Below are 22,017 nucleotides of genomic sequence, written 5' to 3'. Positions count from 1 at the left end.
GTCTAGTAAGTTGGGTTCAACTGTACTGCCCAAAAAAACGTCATAACTGTCAGCTCGTCTACACAATTTCAATACAAAAAATGACCATGCTGTAACCAGCTTGCACAATCCCAAACCATGGGTTTCAGAATGATAAGGGCTGTTGCCATAGTATTTAACCATTTTAAACCTCTCTGTGTCCTCAAAGTATCACTGATAACAGGAAGATGGAAAGTCAAATAAGGTTAAAGAAATTCCACAGAAGTAAATGTTAAAGTACATTTATTCTCAAATAGCAAAATTAATCTGGCAATTATTTACAACAGCCATAAAGTTTTTCAAAATACATTTGCGCTGCAGTAGCATTTACACTTCAAGAAAACTTCAACTTGAATTTTGTACCACTTGAAATTCAGTGGCTCCCCTTTGGCTCAGAATAAAATTAACCAAATTGTAAGTAACGGAACTTGGATATGTGCAAATGGACAATCATTTAATGTTCATAGAAAAAGGCAAAATTTAGACTGGGATGGAAACAGGAGTAAAAGTTGCAGGGATTGTTTTACAGTAGCTATTTTAAGGTGCAGACAGTTCAAAGGTCTTTAGTGGTGGTCCTCAAACTGTTACAACGGGTGTGAGTCTGGATTCAAAGCAGATAAGATAATAAAAACAACTCAAAGGTGTGTTAAGTATAATTTAAGATTTAGGTTAAACCAAATCAAAATAATTCCCAAATGTTAGTTAGAAATCCAATATCTACAAACTGGCTTCAGGCAACAAACCAGTTTTAGCAGGTTGTACAGTGAGGGACTTTGCAGTAGTGGTTTTACAGAAATTTGAAATGTTAAATTAATAATGCCAATTTAACGTCAATATATTTCAAGCCTGTGGATAATGTCTTAATCACCACACCACTCAAAACTCAAGTTGGCATCTTACCATAATAACGATGTAATAATTTTAATATAGTGAAAATTATTCTATTCATTACACTAGGGAAATGGTGTAGTGGTGATAATTTTTTTTTATTTTAGTGTACTTCCACTGTCACATCACAATTAAAAAGTGTGTGTGGAAATGAAACTTACGAAAAATAGGTTTAAAATGTATACATTTTAAGAGAGAATTGCAAATCAATTCTATAAAACATTTTAATGATAATTTCATATTAATTTTCTGGCAGGTTATCAGTGCAACAAAAGCATTCATAGTAAACAACAATATTTTTGCTAAAACACAGCATTCTCACACATAAAGGCCTTAAAATTTGTACTTCAAATGAATCACAATAAAGCAACATTTAGAAATTCAGTTGGTTAAAAGTGCATTTTCAGTGGATCGCTTCAACACTACCGCCTTGTAAGTTTGGTCTGCACTACAGTTCATTAAATAAAGCTTTTTGATATTTGTGCACAAAAATGGGTTAAATACTTCACAGATTTGAGGAAAAAGTGCTTTCAGAACAAGGCATTAAGACTTCTAAAGATTCAGTTACAGGGAAAAGGGAATCCATGTTTTTTATGGTTTAGTAAAGTGCAAAGAGTTACGGGTTATGAAACAGTCATAAATATGTTAAAACTAGTTAATCAGGTACAAGGTTTGTAGTTTTTGAGCAAGGCACGTTGAGGAAAGAGCAAGAAGAAGTGCATTGTCTCTTCATCCAACTACTGCAATGATTTAAAGTGCTAACTATAAATTAATAAGTTCATTCAAGCATTAAAGTTTTTTAGGCTAAGGGTACCCGCAAACACTGGCCAAATTATTAGGTACAACTCGGGAATGCCGATATCTAGTAGTCAGTGGATTAAGTAGGGGTGACTCAGTATTTTTAGTCAAACATTCAATAACATACTCCATATATAATCTACTTTTGGCATGACAATAACTCATCTGATTATTTTAGAAACTGCATAAAAATGGGAATTCAACCTACAACCACTAACCATATCAAGTGTTTACAGAGAATGAACCAAAAAGAGACCATATTAATATCCAATGGAGGAGCCTTTTTAATGTTAAGGTACTGTTTAAAAGCATTAAAACAACTGTACCTAACAAACTGGCCAGTGCATATTCAATAAATAGTGCATGCCATTCACTTTTACCTGTGCAAACCAAACTTAGGCAGGTTTCGGCTCCGTTTTAACTCTATAGATAGTCACCTCTCTCCTCCTCCTCAACCGTCGACAATGTGCTCCCCGCGGACGATGTGTGAAGAAAACTCATATCGGTCTTGACTGCGGTGCCCACAAATGTTACACTCGAAAGGTTGCCTGAAACCATGGCAACCCATATGGATGGTGAACATGACGTGATCCAGGAAGAGCACGCGGCAATGATCACAACGGAAAGACTTTACAGCTCTTCCTTCACCATCCACAACCCGAAAAGTCTCCCTGGAAGTGGAGGAGGGCGTCGTGGGCGAGCTAGAAGTCGGGACATGGGTAGCGGCTTGAGCAACATGTCCGATATCTTCTCGATCTTCCTCTTTGGTGCGGATAAGTTTGACAGGATTCGACACTTGGTTGTGGTTAAAATGGACGAGATGATGGAGGTTGTGGTTCTGTGAAGCCGAGGCAGTGCTGTTGCATGGTTCATCCGGCATGCTTTCGGTATCCGTGGAGTCCTGGCAACCGTTGCTAGGCGATGGGGCATGGCTTCGAGCGACAGGTAGATCCTCGTGACCCTCTCCCCCCTCACGACCTGTTTCAATGACCGTTCCCAGTCCAGTGCAGTCCAGTCTGGGCCCCAAAGCTAAAGAAGCAGTACTATGGATGGGTCTGAGCTCAGCGAGTTGGTGATTGGTGGATAAATGGAGAGGTCGCCCTGTGCCTCCTTTGTACTCTCCTCCCACACCTGTGAAGTGTGGGACTTCTAGGTCCACAGTGTGTATCTCACCTTCTTTGTCCAAACCAGCACCGAGCTCATAAGGTGTGTCTGTGAAGTTGAGGCGAATCTGCTTCTGTCCTGTAAACACAATTAAGTGATTATAGAGAAGATGGGAATTTTATTTATCTAAAAATTTAATATTTAGAATCAAACCTGAACTAAAAAAGGGATTTGATTGTAATAGGAAGATTTATAAACACAGTCCATATTGCCTCAAGAAATAAATTAAAAAGCAAGCACAATCATGATAGCAAAAATGGGTTATTTTCTGTTTTCTAATAATAGAAAATGAAAAATATTAGTTTGGAAATATTGTCTGCAAATGTTTATATTCACATTCTCAAAAGTTGAAGAAGCAGAGAGTTACTAAATAAGTAATTAGGCCACAATCAGTACAATAAACCTTCCACTTTCTGTGTTAATAAGTCCAAAACAAATCTAAAGTCTCACCTAAAAACTTTTGTGGTGTGGATCGTTTTCGCTTGGTGATGCTGTTGGCAAGACGATCGATGAAAGCCATTTTGTCAGACGATGGTTGCAGCAGAGAGTCTGGGATGATTTCCAAATCCTTAACATCTTCACCTGCATAAAAAGTACAAAGAGATCATTTTAGTATTAGCCAAACAATGTTGTATATTCTTTACTATATCCAGAGTTAATGTTCACATTGAAGCACACCTTGATTCAGAGCCTTGGTTGTCTGTTGTGGGTCCATGCTTTGTAAATAGCTGTGGCAGCGTTCATGATGCTCCTCAAGTGCACTTTGCTGTTTGTAACTTCGACCACAATAGCTGCATTTGTACGGTTTCCCAACAGACGGGGATGACACTGAAAGGATTAAGAGTGTAGATAAAGTAGGTAACCCAGTAATTATTTGTGTACTACTACTAATTCAAGATTAAATTATATGGCAACATTAAATCTAATTATTATGTGACATTATAAATAGATCTACCAGTCTGAAGAAATCCATATTTAAAGGTCCTATATTATGCAAAATTGGCTCTAGTGAGCTTTAAACCATGTTAGAATGCTGTAGCCTTAACAAAAAACTAACTGATTCTAGTGAAGGTAAATAGAGTTTAAAAACACAGTGGAGCACTTCCTGCATTATCACATGACGTCACAAGGTGGAACAGAATGTTTTTCATTTGAGAGAAGAACTCAACCTAAAAATGCAGGGTTTGTGTATTAAACGTGTCTGAATGAAATAAAACACAACTCTGGGTATGTTTTTGATGAGCGTAATATAGGCCCTTTAACCAATATCAGTCAAGTGTGACCACTCAATAATACTGGTACCGATGAACAAGTCATATATCTTTATTTTTAATTGCATATTTCTATTCTCTTGCTATTCTTGCACTTTGTATTGCAACACTGGATTTTTTTGTGGGACAAATGAAGGTTGTCTTATTTTATGAATTAGGTTAAAACAAAATTGTGAACATTGTGATTAGATTTTTTTGCCACAGTAGCCATCCAAATCAATTATATGTTTGTTTTCCAACCTGCATGAGTTCGAAGGTGTCCAGTGAGTGCATCACGTCTTCGACAGGCGTAACTACAGAAAGGACATTTAAAAGGCTTTTCACCAGAGTGAAGCTTGATGTGACGCAGAAGATTGCCCTTTTGTGTAAACGAAGCCCCACATTGATTGCACTGGAAAGGCCGCTCACCTGTAAAACAAGAAAATCTAAAGTTAAGTTACTTAAATTAAAACACAGATTTATAATTCATTACTGACCCGTATGACTGCGTTTGTGCACCATGAGGACATTAGGCCCAATACAGATCATGCCACAAATATCACACTTGAGTTTTCCATTGGGCAAACGAATTGCTCCAGACGGTACAGTGTCAGCATTTGGAAGTTCTCTGTAGATTCCAACAGATTCAGACCCTGGTTCTATGCCACCCTCCTCGACTCTCTCTCCTCTCTCATCCTCAGTAAAGCGCCCCTGCTCTTCATCACTGTACAATTCCACCTTAATTGAGTTTGCTAAAAAGTCAGAGTAAATGTGAGCATGAATGCAATCTCTTAGCCGCAACTCAGGTAATCAAAGCAATACAAGATAATAATCGCGATTACATTTAGCACTGTGGGACCGAGAAGGGGAGGGTTCTTTGCTGTTGGGTGTGCTCACAGTTGGACCTCCAAGTGCCTCAGAAAAATCTCTTTCAATTGAAGAATCTCCACCTGCTGAAAGTAAGAATTTTAACAGTTGTTAAACAAATTTCAGACAGACTTTTTTTTTTTTTTAAGTCAACCAACCTGATGTAAAAGATTGTCCATTGCAGCCATCAGTGTCCATACTAGGTAGATTCCTATAATGAAACAAAATAATCAGACTTGACTGTCAAATGCACCTAGATGCATTCAAATCTTTGATAAAGGCATTATTACTTAAAGTATAGTGACAGAATATACTCATGTTATAACAGTCAATCATGTGGATAGTGATAAAAGTTTGAGAACATCTAAGTTAGCAACCATTCAAACATCAAGTAGAAATTATCAGTGTGTCACAAATTATAATCCTGACACTTATGCCAGATTAAAACAATCTGTAGGATACAGTAATGGCCACAGAACGTCATTGCCACAGAAATATACAAGAAGCTGGTGTTACCAAACTAAGTTTGGCCTTGGCAGCTAACACTGGCCTACTGCGTTTAAAGAGAAACATTTGCTAGCCAAGTTAGCACTAACTAAGTCAACTAATTTCTCAGTTTAGCTTCTTGAAACATAAATAACACACTAAATAAAGTTACATTTTTGCTATATTCTGGTTCATCAATACGCGCATGTTAAGAAAACGTGATTATGAGACGAATAAAGATAAAAACAACAGCAATCTATAAGTCGACATCTCGTTAAACGCTAGCATAACAGACCACAGCCACAGCCACGGTTGCTATGGCAGCCACCCGAATGCTAACTGGCTAACAGTAGCATGTGGGTTTGTCTCAAAATAAATGGTCTTTCGTCCACTCATTACTAGTGACATCGGCGCATTTACCTCTTATTTAAAGAGATGGGATGTAGTCATGGGCGTATTATCTTCGTTTAGCCTCGGCCGCCTTTTAAAGAGAGACTTTTCCAAAATTTCATCTGTCAGGTTTTGACGACAACATTTCTCAGGAGTTTCCGGTAGTTCCCTGATAACTTCAAAGCATTTCCGGTAGACAATAAAAACGTTAATTTTATGGATACAATTATCACAAATATGATTTACTTTTATTGTATTAAAACACAACCGTAAGTCTTACAGTTATTCTATTTATTTTGTAAAGGTTGTAACATGCACAAATATAACAATATATTTTCCATTTGAAGGTCACACTGGGAATGTGCCCAAAATGTCTGATCAGAATGCATAGTGATGATGATGATTTTTTTGCATTTTATTCTCAATTTTAAAGAGAGAAATCAGTATCATCTTTTCTTTTACCCACATTATGATGAGACAGCATGCAAGTGCTTTGAACATAGTACAGATTATCTTTTGTGTATTTTTTTTCCTTCTCAGATTTTCAGGATAATTGATGATATTTGTGTTGTTTTATTGTTTAGAACAGACTGTGCATGCCATCAACTTCAACGGGGATATCGTCTGACGTGTTTTTTTTTTTTGTTTTTTTTTTTTAATGACGGTGTGCTGTTGCTTGCACAATTACCGTTTCCGTCACTTTGACTTGCGATTCGTAAGCGCGGAGTACACGCTTTTTGTTATCGGCTTTTGGAGGAACACCATCAATATATCTTTGCAAACTATTGATTGATATAGACATATATAGTAAATATAGGCAGATGTGGATTTCGGGGTGAAGTACAAGGTGTACTTGTAGAGGTTAGACTCAGAAGTTTCACTCGAGGCCCAGCGCTACGAAAAGTTTGTTGTTGTCACGTGACTCAACACTAATGTGGCGATAAAAGTTATAGATTGTAGAGCTAAGTACCGCCTTACTTTTATTCTTATCAAACTCAGCCGTTGTTTTTCCATCACAATGCCTCAGCCCAAGTATAGAAAAATCGCTGTGATAGGATACAGGTCTGTAGGTGAGTAACAGGGGGTACACGGCTAACAGTAGAGCTAAGGGCTAGCATGCTAATGGTATGGCTTTGTTTTCCCCTTGATTGAATCCGATTCATGGTTAAACGTCATCCCACCTCACTTCTGTACAATATCTGTACAATATATTCGTTAAATTGGCTTATTTAAACATGCTCATACTGTTTTCTATGTTTTGTATAAAGTAACTCGCCGAGTGCTCTCGTAGTATTTCCAAACAATATGGCCTATAACATGTGGCGCTACACGTAAAGTGTAAACAAAACGCTTTTCACAACCCATTTCCCCTCGCCGTCCTCTAATAGCACACGCTATACCTCTCACACGTAATTATATCATTTGACAAGTGGTAATCGCATGTCTGTTTGATTGCTTTATTAGGAAAATCCTCTCTGACAATACAGTTTGTGGAAGGACAGTTTGTTGACTCCTATGACCCAACTATTGAAAACAGTAAGCTTCTAATATTTATTATTTGGTTGTTTTGGGGTTCAAGCTAAATTCACGTTTCTCTACTTCAGCCTTTAATAAACTCGTCAATGTACATGGTCAAGACTTTAATCTTCAACTGGTTGACACAGCTGGACAAGTGAGTTCCATATTGTTTTCTAAGTGTGTTGGGTATGTTCTAATACTATATACTTTCTCTATGCAGGATGAATACTCAATTTTCCCACAATCTCACTCAATGGACATTCATGGCTATGTCCTTGTGTATTCAGTGACTTCAATGAAAAGGTTAAAAACATATCATTTGTAATGTTAGCATTGAAGTACAATTAGCTTTTATTTGACTGGCACTTTAATAAATAATTTATCTGTATGTAATTCAAGATTCCCAATATAAGCAAAATAATGTTAAGGTTTGTAAAATCATTTACTATGTCTTGTATTAATTGTATATTTTTCTTCAGTTTTGAGGTTGTTCAATCACTACATGACAAGCTGCTAGACATGGTTGGAAAAATTCAGTAAGTTGGCACAGACCTGAAGATTATTTCAGTGTGATGTATATTCTTACATTAACGTGCCTCATTTTAGAGTCCCAACTGTCCTTGTCGGGAACAAAAAAGATTTACACATGGAAAGGTAAGCAGTCATTCAACTCAAAATTCTCCCCACTTTTCCTTTTTGCCATTCTATCAATATTTATCCTATATGAGTAAATTATTTAAAAGTGTGTTTATTTGTTGGACCCTAGAGTAATCAAACCTGAGGAGGGAAAGAAACTTGCTGATTCATGGGGAGCTGCTTTTATGGAATCATCAGCTAAGGAAAATGAGGTAAACACTTTTTTTTTCTTAATTCAGTCAGACCAGAGATCCACATGCACTCTTAATATAATACTATCCACACTACTCACTCCTTTGCTCTTTTCAATGATACAGACCGCAGTGGAGGTTTTCAAACGGATTATTTTAGAGATGGAGAAGGCGGATGGAAATGCGCCCCCAGAGGAGAAGAAATGTGTTGTCATGTAAATGCCCAAATCCCAGATATCCTCAGGTTAATTTCTGTTGGAGACAAGAGACACAACGTCACCGCAATGCAATATCTGACCTCACAGACCCCCAAATGCTGCAGAAAACTATACTACATCCTTTTAGTTCTAATCCCTAAAACCCTAAAAATCCCTTAAATTGTCACAATCAAGTTAATAGTTGTTTTGTAGTGAAAGAAAACAAATGGGTATAAAATTTGGTTAGGGATTTTGACTACCAGCCATCATTTTGTCCACATGCCATACATTTTAAAACAAAGTAGAAAATCTAATTGACAGTGATATGAAGTCACATTGCATAAATGTGTTATCAAATGTCACTCATACTATCAGCATATTTTTGGTGCTGCTTTTTGAGAAACATAATAAGTCCTATTCCCATAATTATTGTTTATTAAATGTAAAAAGTTCTTAGTTGGTAGACAGCCTTAAAGGTATAGAATTAAATATTCCTTTATAGCAAATAGCTATAAGGAAAATATGGTGTTGTAGCTGGTGCTAACTTGATGCGTGGTAATGGTTTGATATTTTCTTATTACAATGATATTCACTTGCCACTGTTTTATGTACACCTGTTCATATGACTTGAAATGTAAAGATGTGTGTTTGGTGGTCAGAATCTGTAGATCCAGACCATGATCAACCACCAAATAGATTCACATATTAGTTTCTAGGGCAGAAGAGGGACTTTGGGGGGAAAAAAAATTTAAATTGCAATTTTCTGTCAGGTGTGTTACAATTACTATTAATCAGGTGATTTCTTTAAATAAGATACTGTACATAATTTATTTGATGATTCAATTTGGATTTAAATATAACCAGGACATATTTGCTGCTGAACAAAGCTTAGTTCTCTGCACTGGACAATACATCTCAAAGTATTACTTTTGTAATTTAATGACCATTCAAATTGTGCTTTTAGTCAATTGCAATGAATCTTGCTTCCCTTATAGGCGCTCTTGTCTAAACCCATTTCTTTTCCCATTTTTAACTATTATGTGAGTTGTTGAATTGTTTACATTTAAGACCATTGTAACAGGTATGCCTATTATTGTGGCCAGTGACATTTTGAAGCCACACTGACTATTGTGGAGTGCCAATATACCACAATAAAATTTTAAGAATTTGTTGATACAAAACCAAACCAACTTAACCTGCGGATTTGTATTTTTGTGGATTTGACAAATGACTGTTAAAAGTATGGAAATCAGTTGTTTTTCTTGGTTAGCTATAAAGAGACGATTGGATTTGAATTCTATTGTTGTACCTCTAGTGGGTACATTTTTGTGCTTTGCTGGTTTAGTATTTGATTGGTGAATGATTACTGGTGGTTGAAACAGAGGCTGATGGGTTGTGTCTTGTGCCTTACAGGTCCTTTATAATTATTTCCTTCACGATTTAAGGTGCCCTCAAAGTATTTTTTTTTCCTTTCCTCTTCTGTTCATTACATTTGATCACATAGGATACGTAGACATGTTTGTATTTTTATCACAGACATTAAAAAGTCCTGTGCTGGTCAATGTTAATGCAGAAATCTTGCTGTAAACAGTTTTGTATATAAATAAAATTGTTACTCATTTTAAGTCTTTGTCATGATTTTGTTCTTTTGCAATTTTTCCTCCACACTGGAGTTTTATTCTGTACATTACACTAGCATGTGTGGAAACTAAATGAGGAAGCTAGTCTGTATCTATTTGAATATATTTAGTAAAATTAGCATTTTTTTCCCCCATACATAACCAAAACACTAAGTCAAATTATCTACTGTCTGTATTTCAGTTAGTTAAGCATTTTTACTTGCTTGGTCAACATTTCCCAATTATGTGTTATATATGTTACAAGCAAAGTAAGAAAACAGACATTCATAGAACCAGCTTGTTCTTTCTTATTCTCCATTATGCCTTACAAGTTATTGTTGGCCTTCTTTCTGGTAGATTTAGCGTATACTATACGGCACCCACTGCTTTCTCATTACGCATTTGATTCATTTTATCAAAGGTATATAACCAAAGACAATGTCCAAGATACAGATAATACATAATACACATAATATAGACATAATAGGGCCTTCAAAGGTTATCTTGATGTTTCTTTGAAGTGTCCTGCAGTATCCTGCAGTCCTTGCAGTTTTTTTCCCTATTGTTAGTTTTAGCACATTTTCTGAAACTTTGTTTATTTTGATAATTTTGACACAGGTGGTCAGATCATTTGTAACATTTCTCATAATTTCACACAGTTCTCAGGTTCTTTCTCAGAACTTGACACAGCTCTCATTCATAAACACACATGTTCAGTGAATTCACCTTGTTTTTTCAATACGACAGACTAGAGAGTTTTGATGATACAATTTGTTTTTTGGGGACTGAATGTAAAACTGACTGACTGACAGACTGAAATGCCTAGGCAAAGTAGACAGAGTGCCTGGATTATCAGTTTTGCCTGTACTGTAACATATAGAACATAAATCGACAGGCGCAGGCACTTTTGATTGGATGGCTCTCAACAAAACAATATATAGAAAACCTTCTCTAAATTTAATTTAAAAGAATGTGGATAATTTATATAATAACATATACATCTCAAAGATCATGTCTCTTCTGAATAATACACTATTTATACTAATTCGTTTGTTTATTCGGTGATCTTGGTGCGGTAATAATGCGCACATTACGGTAAAGGCAGCTCACCGGAGTCGCTCTTCGTAGAAACCAGTGAACTCTACGTCCTTTTCCTGAGAAAGCATCTCATTCAGAAGAAAAAACATGGCTACGGAGTGTGTGAGTAAAACGAGCGCATAGATACAAACACTAACTTTAAACTAGATTCAACCTTTAATCTTCCGTAAATCCATACACCATTTATGGTTAATGATACTTTTAGCATGCTAGCTTTGGTAGCTAACAAGCAAACATTGTGCAATTCTTTCAGAACAAATGAGCCTTTGAGCTAAACTAAAGAAAAATTAACAGGAGATTAAAATCTATTAGAGGCGCCTTTTGGCTTCAGCTCCAGACACTTGTGTAAGATGTACCCAGAGATGGCTTTTCTTCTTGGCAAAAGTCTAACCTTACATTACCTTGTCACCTGGACTTAATGTCAACACTGGTACAAGCTAAAGCTAACATTGTTCCAACCTTATCCTTCACACTTAAAACGTATGACTAATGTGTTTACAAGACATGACTAAGTAAAGGTTATTATCCCCACTTGTGGGTTAAAATAAGCATTGTAATGTGAGCTGAAGACAATGCAATCTTATAAACTGAGTCTGTTAATATTTGGGCAGCCAGCCACACTTCATGTCAAACTGACCATGACCATGGCATGAAATAAGAACCCTACTTTACATTAACTTGACAACAGCTATAACTTGCTGGTTGTGCAATTCAATTCTGTCCCTTAAGTAAAAGTACAGATACCAGAGCAATTAAATACTTAAGTAGATTTTATCATGTGAAAGTTTTACTTTTTCTTATGTAAAAGTATCAACGTTTGAAAATGTATTTAAAGAGTAAAAGGCAAAAGTATCTTGTGTAGATTTTGAGTTTCATTAAAGCTTCAAATGTAATGATTTTTATAAAGATTTGTGCTGAATATTCAACAAATGATTTTGAATCTGAACAACTACTTTTCAGTCCTGTTCAATAATGTACTGGAGTAGAAAATACAGTTAGCTACTCTCAAATGTAGTGAAGTAGTAAGTAAAAAGTATCCACTTTAAAATGTACTTAAGTATACATTTTAGATATCTGTACTTTACTTAAGTATAGTACTACTTTTACTTTGTTAAATTCCACCATTGTTAACTAGTGATACACAAAGGTAGAGCTGTAAAAATACTCATCATGTTAGAGCAGAATTAAAAAGTATTAATCCAAAGAATTGCTGAAGTTGGGTATTTGCATAGTGTTAAATAGGTATTTGGATTTCCAGTTTCTACTCAGGTATTCTTGTAATTGAATAATGTTAATAATAATACATGGCAAATTAATGCAACTTACACAAACACAATCTTTAATAGTTTTTAAGTTACAGCCTGAGTTAGTTGTGGTGTTTACTGTTGTCAAAGATTTGCAGAGAAAATTTTGTTTCATGAAGGATAGCTTTCTTCTTGAAATGTTCAAATCAAATGTATTTATAGAGCACATTTAAAGTAGCCAAAGCTGAACAACAATACTACTACAATGATATAGATTTGAAAGGGTTTTAAAAGACTGTGAAAACACAGTATAGTATTTATAAAAGCCAAGATGTCACTCTCTCTAACTTGTTTCAAATGCCATTAAGAACAGGTACCAATAATGGTATAATAATACCATTATTATTTTATTTTTTATTTATTTATTTATTTTTTTCCAAGTACAGACAAGTAAATTTTACATCAAAGAATATTTTTCAGGGTTTATCTAAAAGAAAGTATTTATTGAGCTAATAACTACTCACTTATGGTCTATAAGTAAATGCTCCCAGGCTAACTATTTTTACTATGGCATATTCTAGATACCAGCTGCTATTGAAGATCTGGAGGGCAAAAAGGACCCGGTCATTGAAGGTGAGACCTGCGGCTGAACTTCCCCAAATATCTCGGGATGTTTACATCATTCTTCCTTTGTTTTTGTGTGTCTCAGACCCAGAACACAACGTCTACACTAGATTTATGAAATCACACCATTGTTACGACCTTGTGCCCACGAGCTCCAAGCTAGTTGTTTTTGATACGTCACTTCAGGTAAGAAGAATGGAAAGGGAGAAAAGAAATTGTTGTACAAGTTGGCACATTATATAAACACAAGTAGGAGTATAAGGTCCAAATAAGTCCTGGAATGTGTACTGCTGGGATATGAGAATGTGCCATTTTAAGTATGTTTATTCAGTCAGTGTCAGAAACTGGGTTAGAAAGTGTAGTTTCTCTAAGGGAGTAATAGAATTGAGAATTGAATTGTTAGTTTGGCTTTAGAATTGCTCTAAAGCCAAACTAACATTTGAAATGTCCAAAATCAGGATAACTATATTTTAGGGAGGTGCAATTAGATCTGTGCACAACAACACCCAGCATCTTCACTGTTGACAAAAACCTCAGAGATAAAATTGAACAGGATGTACTGATGTTAAGTCACTCTAAAAATAATAATAAGGCTGTGGACAGGGAGTTGCGGGTGGATGTCACGTACAACATAAAAACTACACAAATAAAATGAATACTTCAGTGGGAGGACATGTCTGTGCTTAGAAAGAGAGATTTTGTGTCTCAATGCTAATTTCGAGGCAACAACACCACAAAGTGAAGTATTCTAAATATAAAAATAATTGGATAGTCTTTTTCTTAAAATATTATTTAAAAACGAAAAAAAAATCTCTATAATATTTAAGCAAGTCTTTTAAAGAGATGTAGCAAATCAGTACAACATCAAATAGTAAGATTTAACATAATACTCATGCCAAACCCTTAACAGATGTTAATTGGCCAGTTAAATAATTATCGAATTTTGTTTGTTCCAACTTTAACAACTCCATGTCTCTACATCATTTGATGCAAAAATCATAAAATACAGTTGTATGCCTTTTAAACTACATAACAGGGATATGGTTGAATGCTGTATACTATAACTGACACCTAAACATTTTGTCTTTTCAGGTCAAAAAAGCTTTCTTCGCGCTGGTTTCAAATGGAGTGAGAGCGGCACCACTTTGGGACAGTAAGAAACAGTGCTTTGTTGGTGAGGGAGTTTTTATTACCTTTTTATATTAGTTTATATAAAGTGAATTATTACTTTATGACTTCACTGACCTGATTGTGTGTCTGTCCCCAGGTATGCTCACAATCACAGACTTTATCAACATACTCCATCGCTACTACAAGTCTCCACTGGTGAGAACAGGCTTACAGGAGGGAAAATTATGAAAGAATTATAGAATTGTATAAGATGCTAGTATCTAAATTTAAAGGGCCCATATTACGCCATTTTCTGATCTTTGTTATAATGTTGTTTGCAATACAGAACTTTTAAAATATATTCTTTATGCTTCTAGGTTCAAATTTATGAGTTGGAAGAACATAAAATTGAAACGTGGAGAGGTAGTGACCACCTGTTTGATAGATTTTAATTTTTTATTTATTTTTTTAATATTACATTCATTACATTAAATGTGTTTTTTTTTTTGTTTTGTTTACAGAGGTGTATCTCCAAGACTCTTTCAAGCCGTTGGTTAGCATATCTCCAAACGAAAGGTATGTTGTTAATTATTTACCCTGTAGTTTTAAAAGTTCAAATTTGAAAGTGTACATTTATAGTCATTCTGAGTTATTGAAGCTAATTTAATCCAATTATAATGCATTCATAGCCATTAAAATGTATCTTTTTACAGAGGAAACCATATAACCACTTCATCAAAATATAGCAAGAAATTTGAACTTTGAAACTACAATATTTGATTGACATTCTGTAAACGGTTGAATTACATTTATTTTCATATTGATATATTTGTCATGTCTTTTCCAGTTTGTATGACGCAGTCTCGTCTCTTCTGAAGAATAAGATCCACAGATTACCTGTGATCGACCCATCGACTGGAAACACACTTTATATTCTCACACACAAAAGGATCCTTAAGTTCCTCAAACTTTTTGTAAGTATTTTTTTTAGAATATATAAAACTAAAAAAAACAAACACTTTAACAACTACACTTCTTAGTCTTAATAAAGCATGAACAATTGACATAATTTGATAATTGACAGTTTATCAAAGTATTATGGTATTATGCATTTTTTTTAAAGCTTTGTCCCATGTTATAATGTTGTTCCCTCTTCAAAAACACGCCTGAAGAGGTTTTAGCTGTCATCCATGCATGTTTGAGTATTTTAGCTATTTCTCCCGGGGCCTGTTCGAACCCTCCTTAAGGTTAGTTGAGGTTGTTCTATGCAATGCTCAGCCCGCAAGCCTACATCACCCCTGCGCCCACATGTCCATAAATATACAAAAACATGATAGAAAACTGTACACAGCAAGTTGACAAACCTGATGTGATGTGCAGTAGTTTCATTGGCGGGATGCACACCGATTGCATTGTGATAGGGGGAGTGACTTAATGCGAGAGCAAAGGGAGGGGAGACTCGACATCAAAAATTAAAGTCAAACTTATAAAACATGTTAATACGTTGTTTTCGATGATTATAGCATTTTCAAAACAATAAAAGGTAATGTCAGTATATTATGTGTTTGCAGTTAATACAGCACAGAAATAAAACAGCCCCTTTAAGAATGGTTCAGGCTTGGTAACTACTCAGTGAATCCCCTAAAACTCCTAACCCCTTAATTAGGTAGGTTATTCAGAATAAGTTAGGCTTAATAACTGTGTTCATTATGAATTAAGTCTTTTTTCATGCTTTATTAAAGGAAACAGCAACACAACAGTCTCAAGTCACTAGAGCCAGTCTCAAACAGACCAGTAACTGACGGACTGAACCTCCACATCAACTTGTCGGCATAGCAACCACATTAACAACAACACATAAACAGTTAAAAGAACAACAAAAAGTGTCAACTCTGAACTAAACACAAAATATCACACCATTACAATATTATCAAAATTCTATTATAACATTTATCTGAGCCTATACTTATTTTTATCCTGTGTTTGCCTTTAGATAGCAGAGATGCCCAAACCGTCGTTTTTAGCCAAAACTTTAGAAGAGTTAAACATCGGGACGTTTCATAAAATTGCGGTGGTACGTTCGGACACGCCTCTGTACACTGCACTCGGGATCTTTGTGGAACAGCGAGTCTCGGCTCTCCCCGTCGTCGATGAGAAAGGTACAAGGATTAAAGAGGGAATGTGGAAATTTGTACTGGAATATTCAACAAATGATCTTGTGCTGTCTTTGTGTCAATTTGCAGGACGAGTGGTGGACATTTACTCAAAGTTTGATGTTATAGTAAGTCATCATCAACCTTTAACCGTAATTCACTTCAGTGAGATCCATATTATGCTGGTCATGTTTCATTTGCACATTTTTAACACGCAAACTCTGCCCTGTTGTGTGTATTAATGATATAAATGGAGAAACTCAATTCTACTTCCTGCAATTTTCAACTTTTGAGAAGAACTACGATAAATATTTACCATGTACATTATACAGCCACACAAAGTAATAATTGGCTCTGTGCACAATAGCACCTGGTAACCACAGTGTTAGCGTCAATACTGCCTGTTTTTTGCCGATTCACGCTAAAATGAATAAATATTTAAAGATGAGGCAGTAGACGGGGAGCTGTGGATGAATGTCAATGACAGCATGTTAAAGACCACACTTCTTGTTTAGAAAGAGAGATGTTTGTGTCTCAATGCTAATGCTAATGCTAATTTTGAGGCATAATAAATATTAAAACAACACCACAAACTGAAGTATTCCACATATAGAAATTATTGTGTAGTCTTTATTTAATTAATTTAAATTTGAATAGCGTGTTGCTGTGCCCAGAGACTATTACAAAAAAAACAAATAAAAAACTGTCCTATGCACTTATAATGTTTTGTCTTTGTGCAGAATCTGGCAGCAGAGAAGACATATAATAACTTGGACATCACGGTGACCAAAGCACTGCAGCACCGGTCGCAGTATTTTGAGGGAGTTCTGACGTGTAACAGACATGAGACTCTGGAGGCCATCATCAACAGACTAGTGGAGGCAGAGGTCAGATACTATTAATATAACATCATTTACATAACGTTATTAACTTGTTATTTTATATTGCTGTTGTAGTGTTTATAAAAACACTGGTTGGCATAGCGCTTATACAGGGTTCAGTCTGGAAAACACACTACTGTATATCTGTCCCTGCTCTCACTTATCTAAAATTTCCCAAAAGTTTATTCTCTGCAAAATATTTCAAACATGACTTTTACGCAGAGGTATGTAGTAATAAGTTTAGTAACCTTTGGTGTCTGAAAACTACTCAGAAAGGTACTTTTATACTTTCATATTTGAGTAATATATTTTAGTGTAACAGTACTCTTACAATGGAAAAAGCAAAATTTTTACTCAAGTAAGTGACACAAGCTTTGAACATTTGAGGTTTTTACATTGCTCTTTCACATATGAGTTCGTTTTCCTCTTTTTGTGGTCTATTCTCTGAAATACAGTTACAGCCGGACAGTTACTCTTATGTTAATTCACTCTTTCTTGGGTAATATTCTTGTATCACATTTGTACTTCAACTTGGGTAACATTATTTTGAAGTAGCTGTGCTTTTACTTGAGTTCTCCTCTTGAACTTTTCAGTTCTATTAAAGGGTCAGTTGATACAATAAACAATGTGAGGATCTGTGTGGTGATTCAGTGGTTGCCTTTACGTGCACACTCAATTTGATTATTATCAGATTATTAAAATGAAATGTAGACGGCAAATTTTCATTTTTTTCTCCAGTCATGGTCCCTCTGATCACTCACATCAGATTTTGTATTTAGCAGTTCAGATCCTGCTCTCGACATAAGCATCAATGTTAGACCAGTCAGATCCACTGACCCACAGATTGGCGATGCGATTTAGGCTCCCACAGATGAATACTGCCATCGTATCCTTCAGCAAGACACTGCGTACACTATTGTATGAATGTGTGTGTGAAGGGGTGAGTGGAAGAATGATGGAAAGCGCTTTGAGTGCCTTGAAGCTAGAAAACCACTATATAAATGTTAACCATTTATCATTCACCGTAATGATCAAATTTTGATGTGTATCTAAACTTAGCCAGTTACACACCCAGTCAAAATCTGATTATTGACTATTATCTAAGACTATTAAAATGACATGTACAAATCAAAATCCTCTCTTCATGGTCCCTCTGAGTACTTACACCAGATTTTGCGTATCATTTAAATAATGTCAGAGGTCAAGAAATCAGGTAATGATCACATTTTTGTGTGTGTGTGTAAACTTAGCCACGCTTGTGCTTACATGCGAAGCTGATAATTGTCATTTTACATTTAATAAAATTGACATGTAAATCGTTTTATCTCTTTCTGATCTTGGTTCCTCTGAACTCACATCAGATGTAGCAGTTTGCATGTCATTCAAATAATCTTTACAGTCCAGAAATGAGATTTATAATCAGATCTGTGTGTGCTTGTAAAAATAGCCAGCGTTTTTTCTGTCACAAACAGATGCCGTCCATTTTTCCCTACCCCTCCTATTGAACATCCTCGGTCTACTACTGTACTGAACTGTGATACGTTTAAATCATAACTTTGGATTTTTGCACACCCCTGTTTGTGATGTTTTCATTTTTTTCTCTGTTATCTGCCTTTCATTGTGTGTCTGTTGTTCACCTTGATAACAGTTTGACCCCTCCCCTCTGTCAGGTTCATCGGTTGGTGGTGGTGGATGAACAGGAGGTGGTGAAGGGAATCGTGTCTCTGTCTGACATCCTCCAGGCGCTAGTGCTCACAAACAAAGACCAAGGTACAATAAATAAATAAGTATACCTGTTTTGTAGTTTTCATTCACAAAATATACTCAAATCGTATATTGTGTGTACCTGTTTGCAACTCTGAATGAATGGATCCACAGTATAGATTGTGCTGGGACCTTCTTGGCTAAACCAGGGCTTGATAACCAAATAAAGGAATATATGGTGGTACTTGATCACCCAATGTAAGCTTCAAATTGCACAGAAGTAATGAGAAAAATATAAAACACTGCTCTTATGGTGTGTGGATGTGTGATTTTTCTTCCTTTGATCAGCGATAAATAGATGCAGAACAAACAATGAAACAAACAAAAAGCTGTTTTTAATCCTATGTTGTGTTTTTACCCTTTAATTGAAATACAACTCTGCGTAAAAGTATTCTAAGTATTCAGAATACAGCCCTCTGATTGGTCCATGAATCTAAATACATTACAGAACACATTTTAATGCAGTTATGCACAATTTCAAGTATTCTTCCCATCACTGCTTGTATGTAAAGTCTGTTTGGTTAAAAGATACTTGTGAATATACATGTCACAATATAATCATAAGAATTAAATAATAAAAAAAACTAAACTAAATAGTTGCAAAAATCTTAGAAGCCAAATTTATTCATTTCAATTCAATTTATATTATAAATAGTAAATGTCTGGCTGCTTGTCCCATTTACTTAAGGTGGTCAATATACTAGAGCATGTTAATCTAATAATGTGAATGACATATTTAAAGATTTTAGATGTTTTTTGTATGGTGTCAATAATCATAAAATATCATTAATTTGTCTTTACTCTACATCTCAAGTCTATTTTTTTTACAAGAATGTCCCAAATCTCCCAATTTTTACAAAGAAATTGTAGACATGATAAATATTGACCCCTTACAACTCCTTACAATCAAATTCAATAGGGATAATGCTAACATTAACACAACTGTCTTTTTTATTTTTATCCACAGAAAATGCATGAGGCCTATTCGAAAGAGGACATCACTGTTTTTTAAGGACTGAAAGGGAACTGACAAGATGTTAATAGGACTTTTAAACATTTTAATATAGGTAAAATAATACAGACTATGAATTGTATTTTAGTCACCATTTCAGGGACATGAAATATATGTAGCCATTTAAACAATTTTGTCCCCTCATTTGTACAAGTCTGAAATATCAAAATCTATCTCAGGCATGCTATCTCAACAATAGCATATCTGTTTTTTCTTTAGTTTAAAATGGTGCTGGAGGACAAGTCAGAATCCTATGGTGGAGTTTGCCGTTCAACTGTCTGATTGGTCATATATATATATAATATCTCTGTAATTACTGGGTCTATCCACATGAAACAACAACTGGTACAAAGTTGAGTGTCTTTTCTATCAGTATAAATACACAAAAGTGATTTTTTTTTTCACAGCTTCAGAAAGTGGTGGGTTATTTAACACTAAAGGCATGATTGTTGTCAGTTGAAAGGACATTAAACTATGAGATTAATCTAGCAAGTTTGTGAAGCCAATCCCTAACACGTAATGATATGGTTCAACATGTGTGGATTGCAAGCTTAGACATTTCTTTCAAAAAATAGTGATGCCCCCACAGAGTTTTATAAACCCCCCAGCCCTCCATCTGAAAATATGACATCCAATTCTAATGTGAACTCAACCTATTCATGATTTTTAATGGCAGATGGGATCCAGGACTAATCTCTTTTAGGTTTTATAATGATAAAATTAAATACAATGTAAGTGGTGCACAAATACTTGTTTGTGCCTCTATATCACAGTTACATCAGCACATTTACTTAAACAGGCCGCAGACGTAGACAAACGCTTTACGCATTAGGTTAGATTCAGTACAAACTGTGAAATATAAAGTATAATGCAAGATCAAATTTGTATTAACATTAGATTTTTACTTTATAATAACGTTACATACCATTAAATGATTGAAATGTGCAGATATTTTGTATAATATTTGGATTTTAAAATAAATAGGTTTTGTTTGTTTCTGAAATGTTTTTATTGATGGAAACTATTTTTGCACCTTACACAGAGGAGAAAGTCAGTTGTTTTAAAGGTCCTATATTACACAAAATTGACTCTTGTGAGCTTTAAGCGTGTTATAATGCTGTTACCTCCTCAAAAACAGACCAGGAGTCGTGTTTTGTTTCATTCACAGATGTTTAATTAGCCCTATATTATTAGTCTTTCTACATCTGCAAAGCTCAAAATGCTCTGTTCCACTTTGTGATTCCATGACGTAGTACTTTTCTAGTTAACAGCTAACTTTTACATTTTGTTTAGTAGAGATTGGCAATTCCAGAGCTGACATTGTCCAAATGATTCAAGTGAAGGTGTTTGGAGTTTAAACACACAGTGGAGCACTTCCTGTATTACCACATGACATCATAAGGTGGAACATTGTTTTCAACTGAGAGAGAAACACAGTCTAAATATGCAGGATTTGTGTTACACTAACACAACTCCAGGTATGTTGGTGATGTTGGACATTATAACATACACCAGAAAATAATGTAATATGGGCCCTTTAAGATCAGTCCACTTATTCTTCTCATCTCATCATGGGACCTGAAAATTTAAACCTCAAAAATCTGCAAAAAAAAAAGTGCTACAGTTTGTTTTTACAATGTTATAACCTCATTTCTAACAGCACTGATCATCTCCATACACTCTTTAGTTTTGAGTTTTTGCTGTTCTTACAATTGTAGATTTTAATTTATAACTTTGTTTTCACCAAAGACACGACCACACTGTTATAAGTAATACTGACGTAAGGAAAATTACAGTGCGCATCGAGTTTACTTTAAATTTTAATTCCTATCAACATTTGTAGCAGTCTTCTGTTCTGAGAAATGTGAGTGTTGTTTTTAACCTGCTTTTAAACTTGTAATCCAGTGTGAAAGATGTGAGTGTTTTGTACTAATGACTTTGTAACTCAAGTAATGAGCAATAAAAGGTTCTTAAAAGATGTCTGTGTAATCCCTCATTCAGGTCTGATCCAGTTGTCAGATTTAAACTTCTTTTGCCATGTTCTTAAAAGATGTGAAAATGTATTTGTACTAAGGAGGGATCCTCTGGTGATGGTGGCTCAGGTGGTGA

General features: G+C 35.2%; 3 protein-coding genes across 3 annotated transcripts; 2 read left to right on the top strand and 1 right to left on the bottom strand.

Moving 5' to 3' along the window:
- Positions 1-1,968: 1,968 nt before the first annotated feature.
- Positions 1,969-8,431, bottom strand: LOC117370617 (zinc finger protein Eos-like). Its single transcript, XM_055221985.1, has 9 exons — positions 8,308-8,431; positions 5,892-6,037; positions 5,144-5,196; positions 4,961-5,071; positions 4,616-4,870; positions 4,380-4,547; positions 3,547-3,696; positions 3,319-3,450; positions 1,969-2,946 (listed from the first exon to the last, which is right to left on the bottom strand). The coding sequence occupies exons 3-9, from the start codon at positions 5,181-5,183 to the stop codon at positions 2,156-2,158; spliced, it is 1,647 nt and encodes a 548-aa protein (XP_055077960.1). The 5' UTR covers positions 5,184-5,196; positions 5,892-6,037; positions 8,308-8,431; the 3' UTR covers positions 1,969-2,155.
- Positions 6,506-10,028, top strand: rhebl1 (Ras homolog, mTORC1 binding like 1). The gene is made up of 8 exons (XM_033966997.2): positions 6,506-6,931; positions 7,326-7,397; positions 7,466-7,533; positions 7,600-7,682; positions 7,859-7,915; positions 7,986-8,033; positions 8,146-8,227; positions 8,333-10,028. Exons 1-8 carry the CDS (start codon positions 6,880-6,882, stop codon positions 8,423-8,425), a joined length of 555 nt encoding a protein of 184 aa, XP_033822888.1. The 5' UTR covers positions 6,506-6,879; the 3' UTR covers positions 8,426-10,028.
- A 1,079-nt stretch (positions 10,029-11,107) lies between these two features.
- prkag1 (protein kinase, AMP-activated, gamma 1 non-catalytic subunit) lies at positions 11,108-21,879 on the top strand. Its single transcript, XM_033966971.2, has 13 exons — positions 11,108-11,222; positions 12,946-12,997; positions 13,074-13,174; positions 14,081-14,162; positions 14,256-14,314; positions 14,476-14,521; positions 14,620-14,674; positions 14,946-15,072; positions 16,092-16,257; positions 16,342-16,379; positions 16,992-17,138; positions 18,803-18,902; positions 19,864-21,879. Exons 1-13 carry the CDS (start codon positions 11,208-11,210, stop codon positions 19,872-19,874), a joined length of 999 nt encoding a protein of 332 aa, XP_033822862.1. The 5' UTR covers positions 11,108-11,207; the 3' UTR covers positions 19,875-21,879.
- Positions 21,880-22,017: the final 138 nt, after the last annotated feature.

The sequence above is a fragment of the Periophthalmus magnuspinnatus genome, chromosome 5, assembly GCF_009829125.3.
Source record: "Periophthalmus magnuspinnatus isolate fPerMag1 chromosome 5, fPerMag1.2.pri, whole genome shotgun sequence".
NCBI lineage: Eukaryota > Metazoa > Chordata > Actinopteri > Gobiiformes > Gobiidae > Periophthalmus > Periophthalmus magnuspinnatus.
Note: the sequence above shows the minus strand (reverse complement) of the source record. Positions and strands in the feature narration are given on the sequence as shown.

Bases quoted from the DNA above. Each gene is read 5' to 3' on its own strand.
- LOC117370617 (XM_055221985.1), bottom strand. From the start codon at position 5,183: ATGGACACTGATGGCTGCAATGGACAATCTTTTACATCAG. The intron at 5,072-5,143 runs GTTGGTTGACTT...TCTTACTTTCAG, and splicing joins TGGACAATCTTTTACATCAG to CAGGTGGAGATTCTTCAATT. The intron at 4,548-4,615 runs GTCAGTAATGAA...CTTGTTTTACAG, and splicing joins GCACAAACGCAGTCATACGG to GTGAGCGGCCTTTCCAGTGC.
- rhebl1 (XM_033966997.2), top strand. From the start codon at position 6,880: ATGCCTCAGCCCAAGTATAGAAAAATCGCTGTGATAGGATACAGGTCT. The intron at 6,932-7,325 runs GTGAGTAACAGG...TTGCTTTATTAG, and splicing joins GATAGGATACAGGTCTGTAG to GAAAATCCTCTCTGACAATA. The intron at 7,398-7,465 runs GTAAGCTTCTAA...TCTCTACTTCAG, and splicing joins TGACCCAACTATTGAAAACA to CCTTTAATAAACTCGTCAAT.
- prkag1 (XM_033966971.2), top strand. The intron at 14,315-14,475 runs GTGAGAACAGGC...TTATGCTTCTAG, and splicing joins GCTACTACAAGTCTCCACTG to GTTCAAATTTATGAGTTGGA. The intron at 16,380-16,991 runs GTAAGTCATCAT...GTCTTTGTGCAG, and splicing joins ACTCAAAGTTTGATGTTATA to AATCTGGCAGCAGAGAAGAC.